Source organism: Vulpes lagopus, chromosome X (assembly GCF_018345385.1).
Source record: "Vulpes lagopus strain Blue_001 chromosome X, ASM1834538v1, whole genome shotgun sequence".
NCBI lineage: Eukaryota > Metazoa > Chordata > Mammalia > Carnivora > Canidae > Vulpes > Vulpes lagopus.
The window spans coordinates 95,671,469-95,695,732 of NC_054848.1; the positions used below are offsets into that span (position 1 = coordinate 95,671,469).

The 24,264-nt window shown below is 43.1% G+C and overlaps 1 protein-coding gene across 9 annotated transcripts in view; it reads right to left on the reverse strand.

The window, feature by feature from the left end:
* TENM1 (teneurin transmembrane protein 1) overlaps nt 1–24,264 on the reverse strand; it is an 802,950-nt gene that overhangs the window by 31,568 nt on the left and 747,118 nt on the right. For all 9 annotated transcript variants that reach the window (XM_041741541.1, XM_041741545.1, XM_041741547.1 and 6 more), the window contains 3 exons: nt 15,973–16,339; nt 13,362–13,872; nt 1,067–1,239 (listed from right to left, as the gene is read on the reverse strand). In XM_041741541.1, the coding sequence (XP_041597475.1) occupies nt 1,067–1,239; nt 13,362–13,872; nt 15,973–16,339 (1,051 nt within the window). The remainder of the gene's footprint in view (nt 1–1,066; nt 1,240–13,361; nt 13,873–15,972; nt 16,340–24,264) is intronic.

The following is a 24,264-nucleotide window of genomic DNA, read 5'->3' on the forward strand; positions in this document are numbered from 1 at the left end:
TGCAGGAAGCAGAGAAGAGAAAGTTTAGTTTCCGGAGGCAAGCGCAGGAAGGCTGAGCAGGTGGCTCGTCTGGGGACCTAACTGCCCTCTCGGCCGGGCAGCCGCTCTCACAGGCACATGTGCTCTCTGTCCATTTGGGCCTTGTTATTTTCATAGCTGGGGTATCTTGTTTCTTGGATAAAAGATTCCTGCCGAATGCTGCAGGCTGTTTTTGGCTTGTCTCTTTCACTTTTAAAGAATTCCCTCACAAAATCCTTCTCTGACTTGGTGGATTGGCCTCCTCGGTTTGCTATGCTGGGAGCCAGAAGGAGAAGAGGAAGTTCACCTCCACATCCTGACCGCCTGGGGACACGCGCATGGCTATTGCACCCCGCAAAGTGAGTACACTGACAAAGGCTGCTACCGATTCTTTCAGTGAGCCTGAACTCTGGGCAGTTCTGTGTCTGGCCCCACAACCTAACAACAGAATTGGTCCTTAATGACCAGGCAGAGAGAGAGAAAACAATTTCTCTGTCCATGTCCCTTTAGCTTCTGAGACATTACTTCCAAATGCAACCTTCCCTCCCTTTCTGTTTTCTTCTCTCTCCCTCCCTTCCTTTTTCTTCCATTCTTCCTTTCCTTTTGACTAGAATGGGATTTTAATTCTCTCATTTCACTTACTTTCCCGCTTGGTGCGTATCCCAATTCATCCTTTTTATTCACCCACGTCAGCATTGATCTAGAATGCTAATCTCAGGTGGGGCACAGGCTTCATTTCTTTAATATAACCCAATCAGAGCCTAAAAGAGCTTCATAAACAGCTGGGTGTTGGGAAATGACTTGAAGGGAGAGAAGATTTGGCAGTGATTGAACCTCACAGCTCCCTCAGAGATGTGGCCCAATGTTGCTACACGAACTTTGTGAAAGGTGTGATTTTATTTGGATTTCAGCCTCCATAGCTGGAAAATAAGAAGAAGCCACCTTCTCAGCCAGAAATGAATTCTATTGATTAATGGTGTGCAGAGGTTTGATGGTAAAAGTTCAGAAAGGTGCTATTACAGTCAGGTGAAGTGGGAAGTATCCTTACCTTGTTTTAAAATATATATGGTACTAGTTGCTGTCAAGTTGGTTGACATGAGGACATTTTCACGGTTGGAAGTATCTAATTCCACTTTTGTCAGCTTCTCCAGGTCACTGTGAAAGCTGCTGACCTCTCCAGTGGGAAATGTTGCATTGGTCAGATGTCCCTCGGGGTCATACCTGAGGAATGTAACCAATCCCAACTTTGAAGCCTCTTGGCAGTGATAACAGGCCTTTGCAAATAAAAATCACTTGGCAGCTAATACAGTTTAACTTTGAGTGATAACAAGTATTATTAACCTTGTTCAATAAGAAGAAAAAGGTCAGAGAGATGATTAATCAAACGAAGGTATTTCTTGCAGCTTCTGAATTCTTGATGACTTCCTTGAGCTGTGCTGTTTTACAGAAAAAATATATCTGGTAATGAATCACCAGGGTGGAAAACTGATTTATGAATCATGTCCTGCTGTGTGTAATGTTGCAGGGAGGCCTCCGTTTGCAATTTGGGTCGATCCCACTAGATGTGATGGATAACAAAACCCAGCAGAGGGTGCTATTGGCAAAGGAAAAGGAGGCACAGCCGGCCCCCCCAGTGTCTGGAAGGGCAATAAACTGATTTTGCATTGTGATAGGAAGATTATATTTGCTGCTGTTTAAGTTGCCAAATTTGAAATGAATGAATCATTCTTCCAACAAAATGAACAAGCACAGAGGATAATGGAAACATGTTCATTAAAACATTCTGGAGCCCCCTGATCTCTGTGTCACTTAATTTTTCTAAAAAAAATCGTTTTAGAGTACAGTACATAATGCGTTGTAATTTGCCTATATGAGTAAGAGACAAAAAAATAATTACCTGGGATAATAGGCAATAACCTATATCTGGAAATATAGTCTAGTGAGTTTACTTTTTTAAAAAAAAAATCAGAATGATTGGCAATCTCACTGTCCTCCAAATGGAAACTGCTTCCCTGAAGGCTTTTGATGTGGAGCTGTTCTTTTATTGCCAATAGAACCATGAAAAATAAACACTTCATTAAAAGTAAAGACATGCACTTGGAAACCCATTACTGTTTTCTTTTCAAGTTGCAAATTACAAAATATTTAAGCACTTTTATTTGCTTTTAAAATGTTAAACAATTAAATTCTTTTTACCCAAAGTGAGTAGGATACAGCCTGGACACAATGGCAAAGTCTGGCTCTACTATTTCCTCCCCCGACAATTATGCAAAATGGCATAGTGATTCAGTGTTAGTTCACTAGGTTTTAAAGAACTAAGCCTGGATAGTTGCTCAAATTTTAAAACCTAGACCAGCGTTTGGTAGGCTTGGGCAAAGGGGCTGGACCTTATTTTATCAGACAGAACTGAACTTGGGGCTATACGCAACGCCACCTCAAGTTCGGTGCAATGGGTATACGAGCGTGTGCACGTACGCACATGTGCTATCAGTTTAAACAGGCATGCATGCAAATGAAAACAATCAAGTAGGTCAGTTGATATCACAGACATGCCACGCCCAATTGTTTAATTGGATGCATCTTCTGTGTAAATGGATTTTCATCAAAAAAGTTGTTGGTGTGTTGCTACTGTGCCGCCCCAGCCTCGTTATCAAGGAAAAGACTGAAGGGTGCTGTTTGTGCCTGAGGTTAATGGCACAGCCCTGACCCTGGCTCAGCTCATTTGCCACTGGTCTGCTCTGGGGCTCTGTGACTGCAAAAGGCAGGCCCCTGATGAGAAAGGGCCATGGAAAGGCTGGAATGCCCAGCCCAGCCTCAACCTTGTCTGCGTGGTCTTCCTTCCAGGAGAGGAATACGTCTACCTTTAATTATCCCAAGGTACCAAGCTGCTTTTCCTGGTAGGGAAGTATTTCCAGGCAGCAGATAGAAGGAAACTGCCTTCCTCACCAGGGAGCCTGGGGCCCCACAGCCTAGATTATGCAGGCAGTTCCTTTCTGCTTGACATCCATCAACAGCAACTTTGCCTCATTGGATTACCCTTCCTGATTTCCAAGTGGTTTCCTCAAATCGTGGCAAGGTCAACCATCATCATTCCTCAGGTAATCTGACCTAAATTGCTATGCATGTAAGTGCCCGATGGGCTTTCCAGCTTGGGGGCAGTTTCCTTCTTTTTCACTCACAGAACCTCTTGTTTTAAAAGCAAAATTTCATCTTAAAGTGAAGGTAGTGGTTGTGTCACTCCTCAGGGCAAGATGACAAAATCAGATGTCATTTGAGCCATCCATGAGCAGAGGGACCAGGGCCAAATATTCAATGAAATTTAGCAGTGCCCTGTGGATAAATCTGGTTTCCAAACCCTCCCACCCCCCACCAAATACTTTTAAACTTAGTCACTGGTGCTGTTTGTCTGAGATTATATGTTTCAAAGCTTAGTCCCTAGAGCACAGCCATGATCCTATATACTCTGTTCCCATTCCGACTTCCCAAATTGACAGGAGTACATTTGGAGAGGAAAGATGAATAGTCCTGGATAAGATTGTAATTACATGGATAGATCTAGCTTGGGGGGTGGCTGCCTGAATCTTTCCTGGTGGGGATTGGGTAGAATTTTCCACGGCCCTGTCCAGTTGCTGGGTAGCTGGAAAGTCATATTGCCTGATTTCCTTTCTGTGGCTGGACACGCATCTTTGTTTTGAAAGTGTGTATCTGACTTTAACTCTATCATAAACAAAGCACTTGACCTGGAGGGCATAACGCTAAGTGAAAGATGTCAGACAATGACAAATAGTGTGTGATCTCACCTACATGTAGAATCTAAAAAATAAAAATAAAAAAAAAGCCCCACATGTACCAACATCAGAAGAGATCAGATTTGTGGTTACCAGACATGGGGTGGGTGGGGAAATTGAAGGAAGGTAGTCAAAAGACACAAAAGTTCCAGCTTCAAGATCCATAAGTACTGGGGAGGTGATGTACAACACGATGACTACAGCTAACGCTGATGTATGGTACACAGGACAGTCACTAAGAGGGTAGACCCCCAAAGTTCTCATCAGAAGGAAAAAACCATTTCTCTCTTTTTTTGTATCTATGAGATGATGGATATTAACTAAACCTGTTTTGGTAATCATTTCTCAGTATTATATGTAAGTCAGGGAATTAGGCTGTACACCTTAAATTTCTGCAGTGCTATGGGTCAATTATATCTCAATAAAAATGAAGGGGAACCCCCCCAAACTATCCCTGAAGCACGTTACCCAACACAAAGACCCCAATTCTGGCAGTCAGTCATAACAATCACATTTGGTGGTATCTTAAGTGTGGTGTCTCTGTCATTTATTTGGATGGCCCTCGGTCTAAACATACAGGCCCACTTCTTTTTTGTGAAGTCATTTCCAAAGCGAGAGTGACAGGCGAAAGAACTCATCGGTGGCTAATTCCTACAACTTTGGAAAGATTGCTCAAAAATGGCTAAGAAATAAAGGGAGCCTTTGATTTCGTATGGCTTGCTTGAGTTTTTTTCTCTCCATCACAGGGGAATGCATGTTTCCAGACTGAATGTCAAAGATACAAGTTTAATCAAAACCTCTTATGCTGTGTGTTTCCCTTTGGTGCCTGCATCCTTTGGTGCAGAGTACAAGCCAATATGCTGCAACTGATACCCTCAGGCCACAACATGGCAGCAAGCCCCTCCTTCCCAGGGCTGGCAGTAGCACTCGCTTAACCAGGCCTGCAAATTCTGGCTGGTGAATTGTGTGGTCAGGTGATGACCGTTGCCTTCATATTCATTAGAAGTGGGTCTGGTAAGAGGAGATTTGCCATCAGATTGTCCCTTCCTGTCCTGATTTTACAGAATTCCATAATGAGGGTCTCACAGGACACTGATCAGTGAAGTATTAAGTATAACTAGTGTTTTGCTCAGCACCTCAATAGGCTGTGTGCACGTGTGTATATGTGCACGCGTGCATGCATGTGCATGTGCATGTGCATGTCACGCAGACATGCCCCGTTAGAGAAAAGAAAACATTTATAAAGGAAGTTCAGAATTCATTCTTGTCCTTGAGGAGCATATAGTTTAGTTAGGGTAGGGTGATATTTACACATTATTAAAAATACATTTGGTCTGATATTTTCTCATAAGGGATAGCCTGCCCTTTTCCCTTGAGGACAATTTAAGCCAGAGCTAAGCCATGCAGAGTAAAAACTAGAAGCTCCCCTACCTTTGCTTTTTAAAAGATATTCAAGATTACAGAAGGGAAATTCATTACTTATTTTTTTAAAGGGAAACAGACCGTTTTTACCCACTCATGTCAGAAACCTGACCAACCTAATAATCATTCTCTAGGAAATACTGGATTCCCCTTCCTCACCAATAACTTCATTTGGCTTCCTTTGATTCAGCTCCAAGTCCATAATGCCCTTCTATCTCCACTTGTTCTTTATTCAATAAGTATCAGTCTTGTGCTGGGTACCAGAGATACAGTGCCGAATGAAATTCAAAGTCTAGTGGGGCAGATAAGACATTCACACAAATCACTCTAATGCCAGAATATTGCCATGTGCTTCTGCAAACAAGCTGTTGAAGCTCAGAGGAGGCAGAAGTCATTTCCAGCTGGGCCAAGCAGAGAGGAAGGAAGAGAAGGAGGTGGTATGGGAATTCTGGAAGGGAGGTAGAGCTCAATCCTTTGCTAGGTAGAGATGGGGGTGGAGAAGAAGGCATTCCAAAGAGAGGTGACAGCATGAAGAAAAGCATGCAGGTGGATGGGATGTCCATGAAAAGGACTGGGTTGCTGGGGCACAAGGTTCCCCCAGAAGGGTAGTGGGAGATAAGGCTGGGAGGCATGTTGTAACCAGAGCATAGGGGAAGTGGGGCACCAGCTTCTGGAGGAAAGCAGGCAGTCAGTCGAGAATGAAGGGGCACAGAGGACGTTCCAAGGAGAGAACAGTATGATTAAAGCAGTACTTTGGTGGCAGCAAATCTTGAAAGAGGATATGTGGAGCAGGGAGGCCAGTTGGAAGGCTACAGCTTTCATTTGTCTAAGAACATGGGGGCTTCTTGCCTTTCTTAAATGTATTATGATTGTAATCATTGGAACGTGTCTAACTTACTAGGCTGTAAACTTGTATCCGCAGAGGACAGGCACCTATGTGACATCCATGCCCGTAGTCTTGGTATCTGGCAAGAGCAAGTTCTCGCTACGTCTACTTGTTGAGTGAGTGAAATAAGGTGATACCAGTGGAAATGGAAGCGATGGGTGGACACGAGAGCCAATATGCTTAGAGAAGAGACAGAGCCAGCGGTGGTGGTGTGGGGAGGCCATGCTCAGCTTCTGTACATGTCCTGTGCGCTCAGCTAATCTTCCCTACCAGCCCCCGAAAATTTTTCTGCCAGGAGACTCGCTTCCTTCTGTTTACTCCCTGTCTCTACTGTAGGTATCCCCAGCATGACCCATGACAGTTCTGTCTGTCCAGTCTTGATCCTTATCAAGGCCATAAAGCACATACATGGAGAGGTGACTGAGCAAAGGTGTGGAGACTCTCTGTCTCTGGAGACCTGAAGGAACAGTTGACAGTTCTCTGTTTTTGCTTAACTGAAATCCTTTGCCTGCCTGAAGACTGGAGGCTGGACCTCATGGTGCCTTAGCTCCCTCTTTACTCTGAGATTCCAGAAAACACTGGAAACATTTTGATTTGATGTGTTTGGACTATTTACATAACCAGGTCTACATGGGAATCACATCCTACACCCAGGCAACTATCTCACCCAGAGACGTGGCTTGTTTACCTTGCTCCTCCCCCTACTTCCAATCTTTTTTGGGGGGTCGGTGGGATGGTGGTTGTGGGGATGTGCTAACAAAGTCTAGAAAGAGAGAGAATATGGAAGACCAGTGATCAAAAAATCATGTTAGGGCAGCTTGGGTGGCTCAGTGGTTGGGCGCCTGCCTTCAGCCCAGGGCGTGATCCTGGAGTCCCGGGATTGAGTCCCATGTTGGGCTCCCTGCATGGAGCCTGCTTCTCCCTCAGCTTGTGTCTCTACCTCTTTCTCTCTCTCTATGTCTCCCGTGAATAAATAAATAAAATCTTTTAAAAAAAATCATGTTAAATGCACAGTGTCTTCAAGTGGCTGGCTTTTGCAGAGTGCAAGGGCCTGTGGAAACGCTCAGCCTGGACCAGCAGCAGCGATGCACTGACGCTTTGGCCTCAGTGTGGGACCTTTCCATTTAGTATAGCGGAAGCCTTGCCAGGGGGATGCTTGGGAAACAAGCAAGGGCATCCTGGCTACTCTTGCAGCCTCCTGGGCAAAGACAGCTTGCCCGCTATGTGAGTTGCTGGGCCCCTCCCTTGGGCCCTCGCTGTGGCAGGGTCATTGCAATTAGGAACCTGCCAGCCCCCTTGGGCCCAAAACCTTGCCTCATTTGGTCGGTATTCCTGCCTTGACAGTCACCTCTCTGTTAGCCATTTCTCCGCGGTCAGCTTTCCCCGTGACATTCAGGACGCTTAGGGGCAGTCAAGCATCAAGTACTAATACTTGGGGTGTGCAATTTTGATTCTGGTCCAAGTCAAACGGAATTATGAAAATCAATGAACTATTTAAACAACATCACATTACACGATACAAGCCCACATACCAGCACCGCACAAGATGCATTTTAAAATCCCATTTGGATGATACACTGTTCAGGGTCATCTGTGTCATTTCTCCTGCCCATCGCCACAGATAATCAAAAGCAGGATGGATTACTGGCTTAGCTACCTGTACGTGGCAGCCCTCCCTCCTGCTAAATTTTGCTTCTGTCTCTGATTCTCTGTGTCTCAACTCAGAACAGAATTTCTGTTTCTACCTTGGCAAACAATTTGTCCCCTTTGGCCACAGAAGGCAGCTTCTTCACCTCAGGGAAATGCTCGAGTTCTTTCAGGAGGGCCTGGTGGCAGTGGCATGGCCATACTTTACTGACCTCGGCAGGGCTCTGACCCTGACTAGAATAGCAGGTCCAGTTCTGTGTTCCCCAGCTTCAGGAGGACCAAGAAAAACTCAAAGGAGTGTTCAGAACTGGCTAATGCATTGGAGGATAAAAGCGAAAGAAGTCAGATTTTGTACAGAGAAGACTGTAAGAAGGAATGGTTGCACTATGTAGACTGGGAAATTGCTCATTCTTTTCTGTGCAGTTAAGAAGGGACAGGGGCATGTCTCACTGGGGACTGCTGTTTGGCACTAGAATGGATGGCTGCAGGAGGAAGAGGGACTTTCTCTCCATAGATACTTTTTGGTCAGGAGGGTTTCAGCATAACCCTGGTTGGAGTTAAGGGGGAAGAAGGAAGAAATGGCTGGTTAGCCTCTCTTTCTACCACCTTTCCTGCTACTGGAGAGAAAATCTCACTTCCCAGACTTCCCACGGTCACTCTTGTGATCCCACAGCCTCCTTCTTTTTTCCAGACTAGACACTAACATTGGACTAGACACTCAAAGACCTGACTTGAGACCCAGACAACTAGCAATGCGTATAGGCAAGGTATGTCCCTATCTGAGCCTCAGTAAAATAACTTCTAGTGTCTCTTTGTGGCTTCAAAATTCCATACTTGTCCCCATGTGAAGGCCTGTGTTGCTCAGCTCTTAAGAGGCACAGAATTCACTATTTGGCAATAATGATGTTGATCTTTTTCACTCACTGCCAGCCCAGTCTGGTCACTGGAAGTATCCTGCTCGCCACACAGTTCCTGCATTGATGGGCTGCCAGTGGCAACCAGGCATACAGCCTGATCTGACTACAACCATATTCTATTCTATTCTCTATCTAGTATCATCAACTTTTCCTTCTCTATGGGTCATTTTCATCAGTATACAAATATACTGTTATTTCTGTCATTAAAAAAAAAAACTTCTGTTTACTTCATTCCCCTTGCCCCCAGCCCCAATTTCTCTGCTCCTCTTTACAGCAAACCTCCTCAGAAGGGCTCTTTTCTTCTTACATTCATCACATAACTTATTTTACCATGTCAATATTATCATTTATCCTTGAAATCAAATCTAGAAAACAGTTACCACAGGTCTGTAAGTGATGCCAATAGTTTTGACCCAAAGTTTGGTTAAATAACTTGCTATTGCATTTGAAGCTTCTCCCAACACAGTTGAATATTTTTTTTAGTTTTTAATAATTTTATTTTTTATCATGATGATTGTACTTTTTAATCTTCATCCACTATTTTTCCCATGCCGCCACCCACCGCCCCCTTGAAATTACCAGTTTGTCCTGTATAGTTAAGAGTCTGTTTCCTGGTTTGTCTCTCTCTCTCTCTCTCTCTCATTTGTTTTGTTTTTTAAATTCCATATATGAATGAGATCCTATGGTATTTGTCTTTCTCTGACTGACTTATTTTGCTTAGCACTATACTCTCTAGCTCCATACATGTTGTTGCAATTGGCAAGATTTCATTCTTTTTTGTGAGTGATATTCCATTGTATGTATGTATATGTGTGCGCATACACACACACACACACCTTCTTTATCTATTCATCCATTGATGGATACTTGATACTTGGTCTGTTTCGTATCTTGGCTATTGTAAACAATGCTGCTATATCCCTTTGAATTAGTGTTTTTGTATTCTTTGGGTAAATACTCAGTAGTGTGATTCCTGGATCATAGGATAGTTCTATTTTTAATTTTTGGAGGAACCTCCATACTGTTTTCTGGAGTGGTTGCACTCCTAAGAATTCTTTACTCCTTGTTTCCAATCTCTCTCTTTATTATTATTATTATTATTATTATTATTATTATTATTGAGATATAATTCATATACCATAAAAGTCACCATTTCAAAGTATATAATTCAGTGGCTTTTAGTGCATCCACAGTGTGTGCAGTCATTGCTACCACTTCTAGAACATTCCATCATCTGTCCCAAATAAACTCCATCCTCATTAGCAGCCAACCTCCATTCCTTCTCAGCCCCAGGTGACCACCAAGCTACTTTCTGCCTTTACGAATTTGCCTTTGTGGACATTTCATTTAAGTGGAATTATTCAATATTTGTCCTTTGTGACTGGCTTCTTTCACTTCACGTAATGTATTAGGGGATCCTCCATGTTGTAGCATGTGTCAGAACTTCATTCCTTTTTACGGATGAATGATACTCCATGGTATGGAAGTACCCCATTTTGTTTGCCTATTCCTGTCCTGATGGACATTGGTTCTTCACACTTCTTGGCTATTATGAGCAACACTGCTATGAACATGTGTATATCCATTCTCTCTGAAATCAGCTCTGCTCAGGCTTTTGTCCCCCATGGTGCCACAGCACCTGCTCTTCTCAAGGTAAACAATGATGTCCACAGTGCTGAATTGAATAGTCAATTCTTAGTCCTTGTCTTACTTGACTTATCTGGAATATCTGACATGGCTGATCACTCCTTCCTGTTTTACTTGGTTCCCAGAACATCCTACTCTCCTACTTTTCTTCCCACTTCACTGGATTGTCCTTTTTGGTCCCTTGCTGGTTTTCACTTGGATGTCTAACTTAACTGATTATATCCAGAATTGAACTCCTGATCTCCCACCAGTATAATGCACTCCTTGCACATTCTTTCTTATATTGATACATAGAAAGTCTATCATCCAGTTGCTCAGGCCAAACCTTTGGAGTTATCTCCAAACCTCTTTCTCTTCACTCCATATCCAATCTATTGGTAAGTCCTGATAGGTCGATTGTCAAAATATACTTAGAATATAACCACTTATTACTGCCCCCACTCTCTGGTCTAAGTCACCATCTTCTGCCTGGAGCATTGCAAACCTTTCCCCTCTCCATCACTGGGCTCTCCTGTTTCCGTAATACAGTCTGATGTCCTCAAAATAGACTGATTCTTTAAAAATGTAACTCAGATTATATCTTTCCTTTACTTAAAGCTCTCTAGTGGTTCTACATCTTACTTCAGAGTAAAAGTCAAAGTCTTTGTGGAGGACTGCAAGGCCTTACATGAAGTAGCCCTGGCCACTTCATTGATTTTATCTTCCTACTATTCTTTTTTTTTTCTTCCCACTATTCTTACTCCATTCCAGTCATAGTGGCTGCCTTAATATTCCTTGAACACATACAGGTTGGCTCCTGCTGCAGGGCCTTTGCATTTGCTGTTCACTGCCAGAAATGTTCTCTTTCTTCTTCTTCTCTCCCTGTAGATTGCCATATGGCTTACTACCTCACCTACTACAGGTATTTACTCAAATGTCACCTTCTTAATGAGGCCTTCTCCAACCACACACCCAAAAGAAAAACCTCTTTTGCCTCACACTCTTGATCTCCCTTACCCTGCTTCATTTTTCCATAGAACTTATCACCATCAGAAGGTCTGTACATTTTACTCGTCTCCCTCCAGTATAATGTAAGCTCTATGAAGGTAGATATTTTTTAAAAACTTCTTTTAAAATTTTAAGTAGGTACCACAACCAATGTGAGACTTGAACTCATGACCCCGAGATCAAGAGTCTCATGCTGTACTGCCTGAGCCAGCCAGGTGACCCAAAGGTATGAATTTTTATCTGTTTTGTTCACAGCTGTATCCCCAGTATCCGAATACTGCCTAGCACAGAGTAAGTGCTCAGTAAGTATCTGTTGACTAAATAAATGAACTAGTTACTTTTGCTTTTTTCCCCTCTAGTTTTGTTGAAGTATAATTGACAAATAAATTGTATCTCTGTCAAGTATACAGTATGATGAATTGATGACTAAATGAATGAATGAATTGGTTATTCTGAAAACTAGTTAATACTTCAGCCATTTCTTGTTGCTTGACTGAAGTCAACTGTTAGCTTTCAAAATAGTTGCCTAATTTTAGCTGTGGTATGATGTTGCATGAATTTCTGAAAAATATATTCTCATTAGAAACTTGATCTTTCTTCAGGGTGGTATATTTAAAAATTGGAGCTCTTGAGTCAGACTTGGGAGTTTGAATCCTGGACATCTGTGTGAATCAGAACAAATTAACCATTCTGTGCCTCAGTTTCCTCATCCACAAAATGGCATACCAGGAGCACCTATCCCATGTTGTTATTTGGGGGAATCTAATAAAATAATGTATGTAAATCACTTAGCCTGCTACTTGGCACGTAGTAAAGCTTCAGTGAACAGTGGCTTTTATTACTGTTATTAAGATGTAAGAAATTTTTCAAAAAATAGAGTAAGGCTTGTAATAGAAACAACTGAATACATGTTTCTAAGTGAAACTAAAATAGCTGTCCAGCTTTTTTGTGTAAGTGGCATTTCTTTGGGAAATGATCCAAAATGTGAAGGCCAATTGTTTTGTCCCTTTCCTCAGGAGGCTTTCATGAGATTGGACATACCCTCTTCATATTCTCTGCATCCTCACAGAATAGTCACACTGGGAACCCTTCATACTTAACATTTCCACTTGTCACACTTTTCCACTTTAATGCCATTTCAAACTCTGGGTTCAGATTCCATAGATTATCTTCCCTCAGTAAACTGGTTAAAAATTCAGCAATTCCCTTTTGTGGAAAGGATGCTTGCCAAGTGTTGGCAGACTAGCTTTCTAAATGAGTTGACCTGCAAACAAGGTTGTCCATGCTTGAAAAGGCAAGGACAATGGTCTCTTTCCGTGTCATGACACTTCCTAGTAGCTTGCTGTCAGACACACCCTGTGTTAATTCCCAGTTAAACAAAGTCATTACAGATCCAGTCTGTGAATGCCAGTGTGTGCCAGATTCTTTGACTTATGCAGGGAAACTGAGGAAGCCCAAGCCTGTATGGGAGTGTCCGGCTCTATGTTTAATGGAAGCAGCCAATGGAGTGCAGCCTCTCCCGTTCACACTTGCTTTCCAGGGTCCACTTCTTATATTCTAACTTCTATTATCTCCCACAGCAACTTATACTGAGTTGGGCTGAGCTAGGCTGGGCACACATTCATTTATTCATTCATTAAAAACCACAGGGATCAATAAATACTAGTTAAGCTACACTGCCTCTTTGTTGCTTTAGAACCATTTTCTTAGTTTTGTTATTTAAATGAAATTTTACCTTGTTTTCCCAGCTATGCTGTAAATTTCCTGAGTACTTGGGCTTCTAGATCATTCCTGTCTCCCACAGTGCCACACCTGATTCTTCATTCGGTCTATGTTTTTATTATTATGCTCTGCAAAACTGCTCTGGAGGAATGGGTTTGAACCCTAGGAGTTGGGTAAAATTTTCTCCTTGCCTCTTTATTTTTTTTTAATTGTGTTTCTTAGGAGAAAATAGCATGCAATACCCAGCAATTACTAAGCCATTTTCCCACCATTATACAATGTCAAATAAAAGCCTAACAAAGCCTATGTTGAGAATGAGAAACTTACTCGTAAACAGTTGTCCATCCATTTTCATTACTTTTGGTAGCCAGAAGCCCCGTGTTTCCTGGATAGGTCATCAAGGCCAGATTATAGCCTTGGGCTGACACTCTTTTCAGAACTCCGTTGCTGCTTATGGTCAGCCAGTACACCTGCCCGCCAGGCACCACAAGCCACAGGGGCATCCCACCTGCATCACGGCGAATGTGCACAGAGTTGCCATTGCTGCTGGTAACTGCACCTAAGTCACCTTCGGCATTGTAGGTGAAGTTATATACGTAGTCCCTTGTTATCAAGTTCAAGGTGTGCAGGTGGGTTCCATTGACAGTGAACTGATAGAGCTCCTGGTCAGCAGGTGAAGCAATCTCATAAAGGTTCATGTCATTCAGGTGGGCTTGGTTTCTGCTAATGGTACGAATTCGAACGTTCCCAAGGTCTGCGACATATAGGGTACCATCAGGTGACACTGCTAAAGAGGAAGGGGCCTTCATCTTTGCATCTTTGGCATAGCCACCATCACCTATGAAAGAAAGACCATGATTTTAATAATTGTCATCACAAGCATTTATAAGCATATAACCATATACAGAAATCACTGTGCATCAAGAATCATTTTAGGAGTGCCTGGCTGGCTTGGTCAGTGGAGCATGTGACTTTTGATCTCAGGTTGTGGGTCTGAGCCCCACATTGGGTACAGAGATTACTTAAAAATAAAATCTCTAAAAGAAAAAAATCATTTGAAAAGGAACAATTGGTGAACCAATATCCTCTGTATACTCTTCCCTTTACAAATTTGAAACTTATTCAGAATTCTTGAGTCAGTACCAGGGAAGACAAACAGTGAGATGCAATTATCTCGGTTAACACCAATTTTGAGAAATCCTCAATCCTGCTGTTCAGTATCTATTACATCACAAGATATAAAAACAGCAAATAATGGAAGCCACACAAAATGTGGCCAAGAGTTCCTGGGATTTATGCCTGTCAGTGCTGTGGGTCTACCTTAGGACTTTCTGATGATACTGTGCCTAGAGGACTTTCTTTGGCTAATTCCCATTGTCACATTATCAAAGTACACTAAGTCTATAAGTGCAACAATGATTCAGAACATCAAATTTGATAACTGGAATAAACATTAGATTTGCTTTGAATGAAAGATATAAATTAGCAAAATAAGTATAAAACTAATTGTCCAGGAAAACATTGGAAATATTGATCAAAAGTCATATCGACCAATTTGCTCATTCTTGATTCCTCCGGCCTGAGAAAAGGCAAAGGTTAAGAGAATCTTTTGGGCCTGGATGAGCAGTTTAATAGGACTGCAGTTAGCATGGAGGGATTTCCACATCCCAGCAATAAATGTTATCTATTGACATTTAGAGGAGTGTTTGCTATCTGGAATATCTACTCCATGTTTTGGGGAGAAGACTCTTTTTTAAATATATATATTTCAGTTGGAAGTAAAGGGTACTCTTTGCTAGGAAGAAAATTTTGGATATATTTTAAACAGTGTAGCACACTGATGCCCTGAGAACCCTCCACTGTGGGATTTTATTTTGCCTGTGTATCTTCAACGCAGTCTGCTATAGTCTCTTTGGTTTTTTTTTTTATTTTTTTTTTATTTTTATTTTTTTTTAAATTTTTATTTATTTATGATAGTCACAGAGAGAGAGAAAGAGAGGCAGAGACATAGGCAGAGGGAGAAGCAGGCTCCATGCACCGGGAGCCTGATGTGGGATTCGATCCCGGGTCTCCAGGATCGCGCCCTGGGCCAAAGGCAAGCGCCAAACCACTGCGCCACCCAGGGATCCCCTCTTTGGTTTTTTTTAAATTTTTTTTCTTTCTTTTTTTTTTTCTTAGTAGGCTCCATGCCCAACGTGGAGCCCAATGCAGAACTTGAACTCAAGACCTGAGCTGATATCAAGAGTTGAACACTTAACAGACTGAGCCACCCATGCATCGCTCTTTGGGTTTCAAATAGCAAGCACTATTAATTTGGAAACAAGTCACTTAGGGGAAGTCATTTTTCCCTTAGCTAAATCTGTAAAGGCAGGTTTTATTGTGTTTCCTTTTCTCCAAGGTAGAAATAGTATCATGATCTTACATTCATATAGTGATTTTAACTTCTTTTTTTTTTTAAAAAAAGAATTTATTTATTCATGAGAGACACAGAGAGGCAGAGACATAGGCAGAGGGAGAAACAGGCTCCCTGCAGGGAGCCTGATGTGGGACTCGATTCCAGGACCCCAGGATCATGACCTGAGCTGAACACTTGACCACTGAGCGTGCCCCTGATTTTAACTTCTTAGGAGTATCAAACTTTTATGATAGTAGCTTATCCTCAATACAACAAGGTGATATAACTGAGACAAGTGACATTTCTACCAGATGAGGTAAGCAAGGCATGAGGAGGTTTTGTGGCTTTCCCTGGGTCACTTGGTCAGTTGGTTGCAGAACAATCACCAGATACTAAGCCATGTGGCCTCAACCCATCGGTTTCTCCACTCGCTCATACTAATGCTCACAAATAACACTTTGGTTTTCCTTTTGACTTTTCTGATATGCGTTTTTCTTTTGGAAACAGAGAGAGGGAGCTGCTGAATCGCTAAAAAGGTCATACCTGAAAAACAGTCACAGTTGGGATCAATTTTGCAGTCACAGTCAGTAGGGGCACCAGCTATGATGGAGATCTCTCCGTTGGTGGTGACTTGCTGAATGCGGTTTACTTTCCTCTCATCTGTTTCAGCTATGAAGAGCAGCCCGCTGTGGGAGATGCTGATGGCCCTAGCTGACTCCAGAGTGGAGTGAATTGCCACCTTGCTGACCAAGAAATGATCGATGCCTGGAACCTGGCAGTGAATGGGGCGCCCTGCAATGATCCGCACGCGCCTGTTCTCAGAAATTTGCAGCACAATGTTGTTATCCAAGACATACAATGAATTGTCCATGGGATTGACTGCAAGGTCTGTTGGCCACTCTAATCGCACCTGCAAAAAGAGCAGAACACACACCATTAGGTTACAATATCTTTCCAGGGGCAGTTTTAACTTGAAAGAAAAATCGGCTTATTGGTTCCCTCGTCTCATGAATTTCAGCAACATTGGTGTGGTGTGGCCAAGTTGGAGGTGGTGGTTGATCGAATGTTCTGGGAAACACATTTATCATTCATACCATTTCCAACATAATGTCAAGTCATTTTCCATAATTCCAGAAGGACTAGAGCAGTGTTTTTCGGAGTGTGGTCTCCAGATGAGCAGCAACAGCATCGCCTGGGAACTTGTTAGAAATGCAAATTCTCAGACCCCAACATAGACCTATTGAATTAGAACCTCTGGGAGTGGGCAACCAGTCATCTGTGTGTGTGTGTGTGTGTGTGTGTGTGTGTGTGTGTTTTAAATATTTTATTTATTTATTCTTGAGAGACAGAGAGAGAGAGACAGACAGACAGAGAGAGATAGAGACAGAGGCAGAGAGACAGAGAGAGGCAGAGACACAGGCAGAGGGAGGAACAGGCTCCATGCAGGGAGCCTGATGTGGGACTCGATCCCGGGACTCCAGGATTACGCCCTGGGCTGAAGGCAGGTGCTAAACTGCTGAGCCACCAGGGCTGCCCCTAATCTGTGTTTTAGTGAGCCTTCCATCATCTTCTGATGCACACTCAAGTTTGGGGACCAATGCTCTAGGACTTCCGTGTCACTAGGACATACAGATCTCTGTCACTCTCCTGTAGATACATGGAAGAGAAAGTCATAAAGACTTCTGGAAAACACAGTGCCAGAGAAACTGGATTTTACTCTAACAGCAACCTTTTGGGACAGGATCTTCCATTAACACAGACCTAACGTCCATCTTGTGGAACACTCAGGCACAATTTATCAGCTGGTGATGTAGGATCCTAAGTTGCAATGCCCTGCCCCCTAGCCTGACCTGGTTCACTCCACATCTCCTTTTTCTGGCATAGAGAAAAAGCCCACATGAGCACACAGTAAGAAGATAGTCATCTGCAAGCCAAGGAAAGAGGCCTCAGGAGAAACCAAAGCTACGAACACCTTGATTTTGAGCTTGTAGCCTCCAGAACTGCGAGAAAATACATTTCTTTTGTAGTGTATCCAGTCTGTGGTATTTTTTAAATACTTATTTATTTATTTTAGAGAGAGAGAGGGAGAGAACGAGTGGGAGGGGCAGAGGGGGGTGGAGAGAATCTCAAGCAGACTCCACACTAAGTGGGGAGCTGGATACAGGGCTTGATCTCATGACCCCAAGATCACCACCTGAGCCAAAACCAAGAGTCAGACGCTCAACTGACTGCTCCACTCAGGTGGCCCTGTGGTGTTTTGTTACAGAAGCCCTAGCACACTAATACATCAGGTAAGGGAGGGATGCGCATGTCCAGCTTTATTCGGATGGCTGTGAGAAACCACTAAAGGGCTTGAAGTAGGAGTGTGACACAGAGGAATCACATTGGCTGCTGTTGAGACGATACTGAAAAAGGGGAAGGGAGAAGAGGCAGGCCCACATTAGGAGGCTCGAGCAGTGGTCCATGTGGGGGATGATAGTGCCTGAATTAGGATGGTAGCAGTGGGGATGGAGAGAAGAAGATGGATTTAAGACGTGTTAAGGGCAGTTAGAAGAAAAAGGACTGGCGTGTGTGTGTGTGTGTGTGTGTGTGTGTGTGTGTGTATTGTATCTTGTGCCACATGCTGTGCTAGGCACCTGGGGACGAACACACAGGCCAACCATACACGGCCCCATTCTAGTTCCTTCCTGAACACAGTGGTCAGCCCAATATCTGCCTTGACATCCCCTCATAGCTATTTATCACTGGGCACTTTCTCAGAAAACTGTGTTCCATGTACTCTTCACCCCACCACTCCGTTATCCTATACTTTATTGCTCTTCTCTTAGGTTGGACAAAGGCAGTCCAATCTGGCCCATTCCTGGCCAAAATAGTAGCAGTAATGTGGCTACTCTTCTTTCCTTGAGTGAAAGCCCAAGGAAACTTTCGTTTTTCTCACTGAGTCCAAAAGTCTGAAAACAAGATCTGGTCTGCCATTGCACTGGGAAGCCCACTCCATCCCTAGCTGGCAGAGGCCTTCCACTCCATCAGTAATGAAGCGGACAAAGGCCAGTCTGAGGTAGGCCTTCCCTCTCATGTCGCCTCATAATGGAGGGCAGCTGGTGATGTTGTAACATGGGCAAAGGTTGTCTTTGGCCTTCCCTCTCGTACCACTTGGGGCTCTTTGTCCCTGTTTCTGAGAGTGTCTCCCAGACACCCAGCAACCTCATTCTGCCCCCGTGTCTCTCTGCGTGCCCTCGACCTCCACAAAGGCTGGCCTTCCCTGGTCAGTACCATATGCCTCTGGGCAGCTAGGAATTTGAATGCTAATGGAGTATAAAGCGGAGCTGTGTTATGCATGTTCTACAGAGCCTTTCAGACTGAGGCCATTGGATAAACATTAAACACCAGCTTTAACAGCTCCCCGAGCAGTTTGCTGTGATGTGTTCCTCGGCACGTCTGTCTGAGGCCTGTGCCTGTCAGGGCCCTGCCACCGAGAGGGAGAGTGCGGGCCTGCTGCTGCGGAGGGTGCCAACTCCTCGCTTTGGCCCTCCACACACTCTATCGCTCCTATACAGCAGCTGGCTGCGTGCACTGGTCCTATGGAGCACAGTCCCCCAGGAAATAACTTGGGGCTGGCTGAGGAAGAGGAAATGAATTTATTTCAGTACAGCACTCCTATTTTGATCAAGTCTGAAGTCAGTGACCCAGAAAAAACAAAGCTGGCAGAAATGACATTCTAATTATCTCCACTCTGAGAGCTGAGGCCAGGGCAGAGGCCAGGGACAGCACACACCTGGCAGGAGTCAGAGAAGGACATGTTTTGGACTCTGTTCTCCGCTGTCAAAGCTGCCTCTGAGATAAAGGCTGGTGGTTGGAAGATAAGCTGTTAAATTCTCCAACTCCCCCAACCCGACTTAAGTCAATACTATTGGTGTCATGTTTATTAGATTTAATATTGCCTCAAAAATACACCAGCTATTGTGTCTGTTTGTTTTCTTTTCCATCAAATAAGTCACCCTCTGGCAGTTTCCTGTGACTAAAGTGGCCTTTGTGCTTCTGAAACACTTTCTATACTAGCTACACAGAATCCCTTTAATTCCCATTTGATTTGGCTGGGCAGCTTGTCTATGAAATCTGCTCAAATGAAAGATGTGTGGCTACTTAGTAGTCCAAGGTCTGCCTTTTCAGAACCTGGACCTTTTCACCTCTCTTAGGTTGTCAGTTCCTTTTATATCCTTCTCACGTTAAATACTCCCATTTCCAGGTAATTTTTCAAGGAACTGGTGCTTTATACCCACACAATAGAAACACTATATTTACTACCAAGGCATTTCCATAACACACAACATAACATATGGAACCGGGTCCTTGAGCTGACTCTGGCAGTCAGAATTAGCATCTGTTGGTTGCAGTGAGACCCTAGGATTGTATGTTACCAAGGTAGGGCTAAGGTTAATCCCTGAGGGTTGCTGGCATTTGCCCAAGTGGTTTCTGGGGAAAAATAAACATTTCTTTTGGAGGTGGGAGCAGAAAGAGATGTAGGATCAGCAGGGAAGCTCTGGAATCTCTGCCTGGTGACCTGGCCTACAGGCAAACCATTTGGCCTAATTTGTGGTGGTTGCCCCACCTTGTAAAAATACATTAATTTGTTTGAAATGTCAAAATATATTTATGCTAAACCAGTATTAAAGGTCATTGGTGTAGCTGCCAGCTCGGGGAATGTGCCCCTCTCCCAACAACATTCCCTGAGAAATAACCCTGAGCAGGAAGGAGAGCTTGGTCTGGATGTCAAGCCTTGACAGCACTATGTCTTCCTCTGCTAATTGAAAATCTGCCTTGAAGGGACTTGACTCTCAGGTCAGCCAGTTCCATGGTTGGTTTAAAGATCCAGCTAATTTTGACCGAAGGTAACAGTATATAAAGCAGCAGAGTCCTATGGGGGAAAATCCATGTGTAAAAGCAGTATTTAAATATGAGCCCTCAGTTTGACTTAAGCTAGAATTTCCTCAGTCAAAACTTAACCCCACACTGTAGATGCAGACCATACACTGGATACTTGGGCTCTTTCTAACAGTTTGAAGGCCAATTCCTTCCTGTACTGTGTGTCACCCTAGGCAAATGAGGTATCTTCTATGAGCGTCTGGTTTCCTCAGCTGCATCAAGGAAGAGAGGCTAGCATTAGTCTCTCTGTTAGAGTTACTGCGTGGATTGAGACAGTGATACTACTTGTCCACATAACATCCTTATGAATTTTGCCCTGCCCGTCCACCACGTGCACTACCATTGACTTAATATTTTTCATTAAATTGACTTATTGTATAAATAAGTGCTTCCCCTTCCTTTGAACTGATTCTAATCAATAACATCTATAAAATTACAGGCTCGCTCATCTGAGCCTTTAATAAAAGTAACTACTGTTTATTGAGTGCTTCCTATGTGTCAGGCTCTTTGCATGGATTATGACTTTATATACTTAGAGCAATCACTCGAGAAAGAAACGACTGACATCCCCATTTTTAGATATGTGCTCATAGCCCCAATGCCATTTGATTCTTCAGCTGGAAGGGTGGATGCATTTCTTCATGTTCTCCTCACCAATTCTGGCATCCCCTTTACCTCATTTGAATCCCTCTAAGGGTTATTCTCTTTGGATGAGAAGGTCAAAGCTTATTAGAACTTGAGTGATTCCTCGTTGTCTCTGTCACTTGTCATCTTTTGGTTCAGTGCATTGTGGGTGCCTACTCTGTATCACATACTATTATCAAGGAAAAGAAAATAGGTCTCTGCCCTTGATTAGCTCACAGTCAAGTGGGGGACGGCAGATCCAGAAGCAGCTCATTTCAATATAATGTGGCTAAAGTGCTATGACAGACTGACATAGGAACACGGAGAGGGAGTTTGGGGGCAATAACTTCCAGAAGGTAAACGTCAGCTTCATCTTGAAGGATGAAGCTAAGGCACTGAGATGAAGTCAAGTGGAAGGAGTGATTTCAGCAGAGGGAAAAGAGCAAATGAAAATAGGAAGATGAAACCACATGGGATGGGGGGAAATAACATGGGTCTGGGTTCCTAGAGCATAAAGTCAAAGTAAGGCATATAGTGCTGGTAAAGGAAGTTTAAATGTTTGCCAGGGGCTAGGTATAAGTTTCTGCATTGAGGCATGATTGTCATCTGGGCCAGATCACTCTTTTTTGTGGGGGCTGTCCTGTGTACCATGAGCTATTTAGCAGTGTCTCTGGCTTTGAGTCACAAGATGTCAGTAGCACCTCCCTGTGAACTGTGACAACTCAAAATGTCCTAGCCGAATGTGCCCTGAGGGCCAAAACTGTCCATTGTGGGGAACCACTGGACTAAATCATGGAGGGCTGTGTGTGCTAAGGATTGAGGACTTAAACTCTGGTTGAGGAGTCTGTGAATATACTCACAGCTGGGGGGGCTGACATGGTCAGATTAGTATTTTAGAAACATCACCTAGGCTGAAGTTTGGGGGCAGGCTAGGGGGAGACCAGACGAATGCAGGAGAGCCAACTGGGAGGCCAGCTAGTCACAGACATTCACGTATCAATATAGCCATCCAGCCAAGCAGCTGACAACTATCTGAGGGCCGATCTAGACAAGTCTAGTGCTTGCCTCCATGGTGCTCAGAGTCTGGAACACTGCTTCTCATACCTTTTGTTTTTTTTTAAAGCCCTTTGAGAATCTGATGAAAGCTACGTACTCTCTCCATAAGAAAAGGTTCAGATGTAGAAGAACGAAGGGGTTGGGAGCTCAGGCTCTGGAGTTAAGACTTCCTGAGTTAAATTTTGTCTCTTATTTGCTAGCTCTGTGATGTTGGCGCAAGTCAGTTAACCTGTCTGAGCCTTGGTTTCCTCATCTAGAAATTGAGTACGGGAACAATATTTTCTCTCAAACATTTATTATAGGAATTGAAAAAATCCACATAGAGCACTTAGCTTAGTGCCTGGTACATAAAAAGAGCTCTATAAAGGGTTGCTACTTATTTTTTATTATGGAACATGCTTGTATGTCTTCTGGTCCCTGACTATTGCAGTGTCCTGCTTCTTTGTTATCTCATGAACTTTGGAGTGCAATTATATAGTAGTCATGGTCTTTCAAAGTTCCTCCTGCTTCTATGCCATCAGCCATTTTCCCTCTGTTCATTTATTCCATTCCTTAGGAATCCTTCTAAGCTATGTGTCCTCCAAGAAATGTGGCTTATATGGGGGTATATTATTTCACATACATCTGTCAGCCAATTTCACAGCTAATATTTTAGCTTATTACTTGGATTCCCCGCTGTTATTTGTAACAGGATTCTTGGTACAATTCCAAGGGCAGAACATGCTACTTTAATTATTTTCCTGTCTTCTGCCAATAAATATCGATTTATCCCATTTTTAGGCACTATGCTAGGCACTAGGGAGCCAGTCTAACCAAGACAGACTGGGTCCTGCCTCCACAGGGCTTACACTCTTGTGCTGACTTCATTTCCTTCATTTCCCAGCATCCACAAGGGGTTGCTGGTGACACAGAGTGGTAGACTATTTCTGTTTCATTCTATCCATTTCAAGAAATCAACTGTCATGAAAAAGCCTCAAAAACATATAGCATGCCTGCTACTATGCTTTACAATTGCCACCAAGTGCTAATAATTTCTTTTCCCGAAGTTTATGCTGCAGAAACCAGTGGTTTCCCAAAAGGCCCTGTCTTCCCATCCCAAACATGACACTTCTAATCTCCGTTCTTTACATTTTCAGCCTTATGGCTCATTTGAAAAACGACTGTTTGATTGTGATCTCTGAGGCCTCTTCAGTAGGAATTTCCAGGAAATGTATGATTATCTGTTCTGTAGTATGCCAGCCCTGGGGAAGATCCAGTGACGGGACTGAGTGCTCTGTGCCAGGTGTCCTGCCAACTCCACGTTAGGTTTCCCCATGCTTCTAAAACCTGACAACTCCAGATTGTTAGCATCACTTTTTGTCAGTTTTCAAATGGCCTTCTCATTTCTTGACACTGATACTGTCTGAGCTTCTTCAAATTTATAAAAGAGGGAAAAAGCCGTCTGGAGAAAGTTTGCTTTTCTGCAGTTGGAAAGCAGGATGACACCTTTGAGAGTGACGGCTCTTATTGATCTTCCTTTTAAAAAGTGGAAATTATTAGAAGATGAAATACACCAGGATTACATGGACTTGTCAACCAGCAAATTATTTCCCATTTTCTCAGATCCACACTCTTGTGTTTCTCTGAATAGCAGCTGGAGAGTTTGAGGAACCTCTCAACCTTTGGTCAAATGCATCAGCACAGTCTGTCTTCATAGCTGCCCAATCAAAAAAACGGGCATTTAAGTCACATTATTCACTGCAGATGAATAGTCAGGATCATTCTAATCAAGAGTTACAGTGGGACTGATCTTTAGAATCATTGTGCTGCAGAACCCACAGATTAAAATTACAGCTAGTCCAATGTTCTTAAAACATTTTGGTAGTAGGGGAACAAAGCAAAGCAAAAAACAAACAGCAAAAAGCTTCAAGGCACTCCTGGTGTATTTCATGTGCTAATAATTTCTACTTTTTAAAAGCAAGATCAATAGGGGCCATCATTCTGAGAGGTGTCATTTTGCTTTCCTACTGCAGAAAACCAAACTTTCTCTAGATGGCTTTTATAAATTTGAAGCAGCTTAGACAGTATCAGGGTCAAAACAAAATGTTAAATTTATGGTTACTAAGATCCCTGTGGCAGAGACTACTAGTTCTAGGCCTACTCGATCATCCATTTACTCTTTCTTCCTTAGTAGTAAATCCCCAATTTTTAAAGGAGGATTATTTATTTATTTATTTGACAGGGATTGAGAGA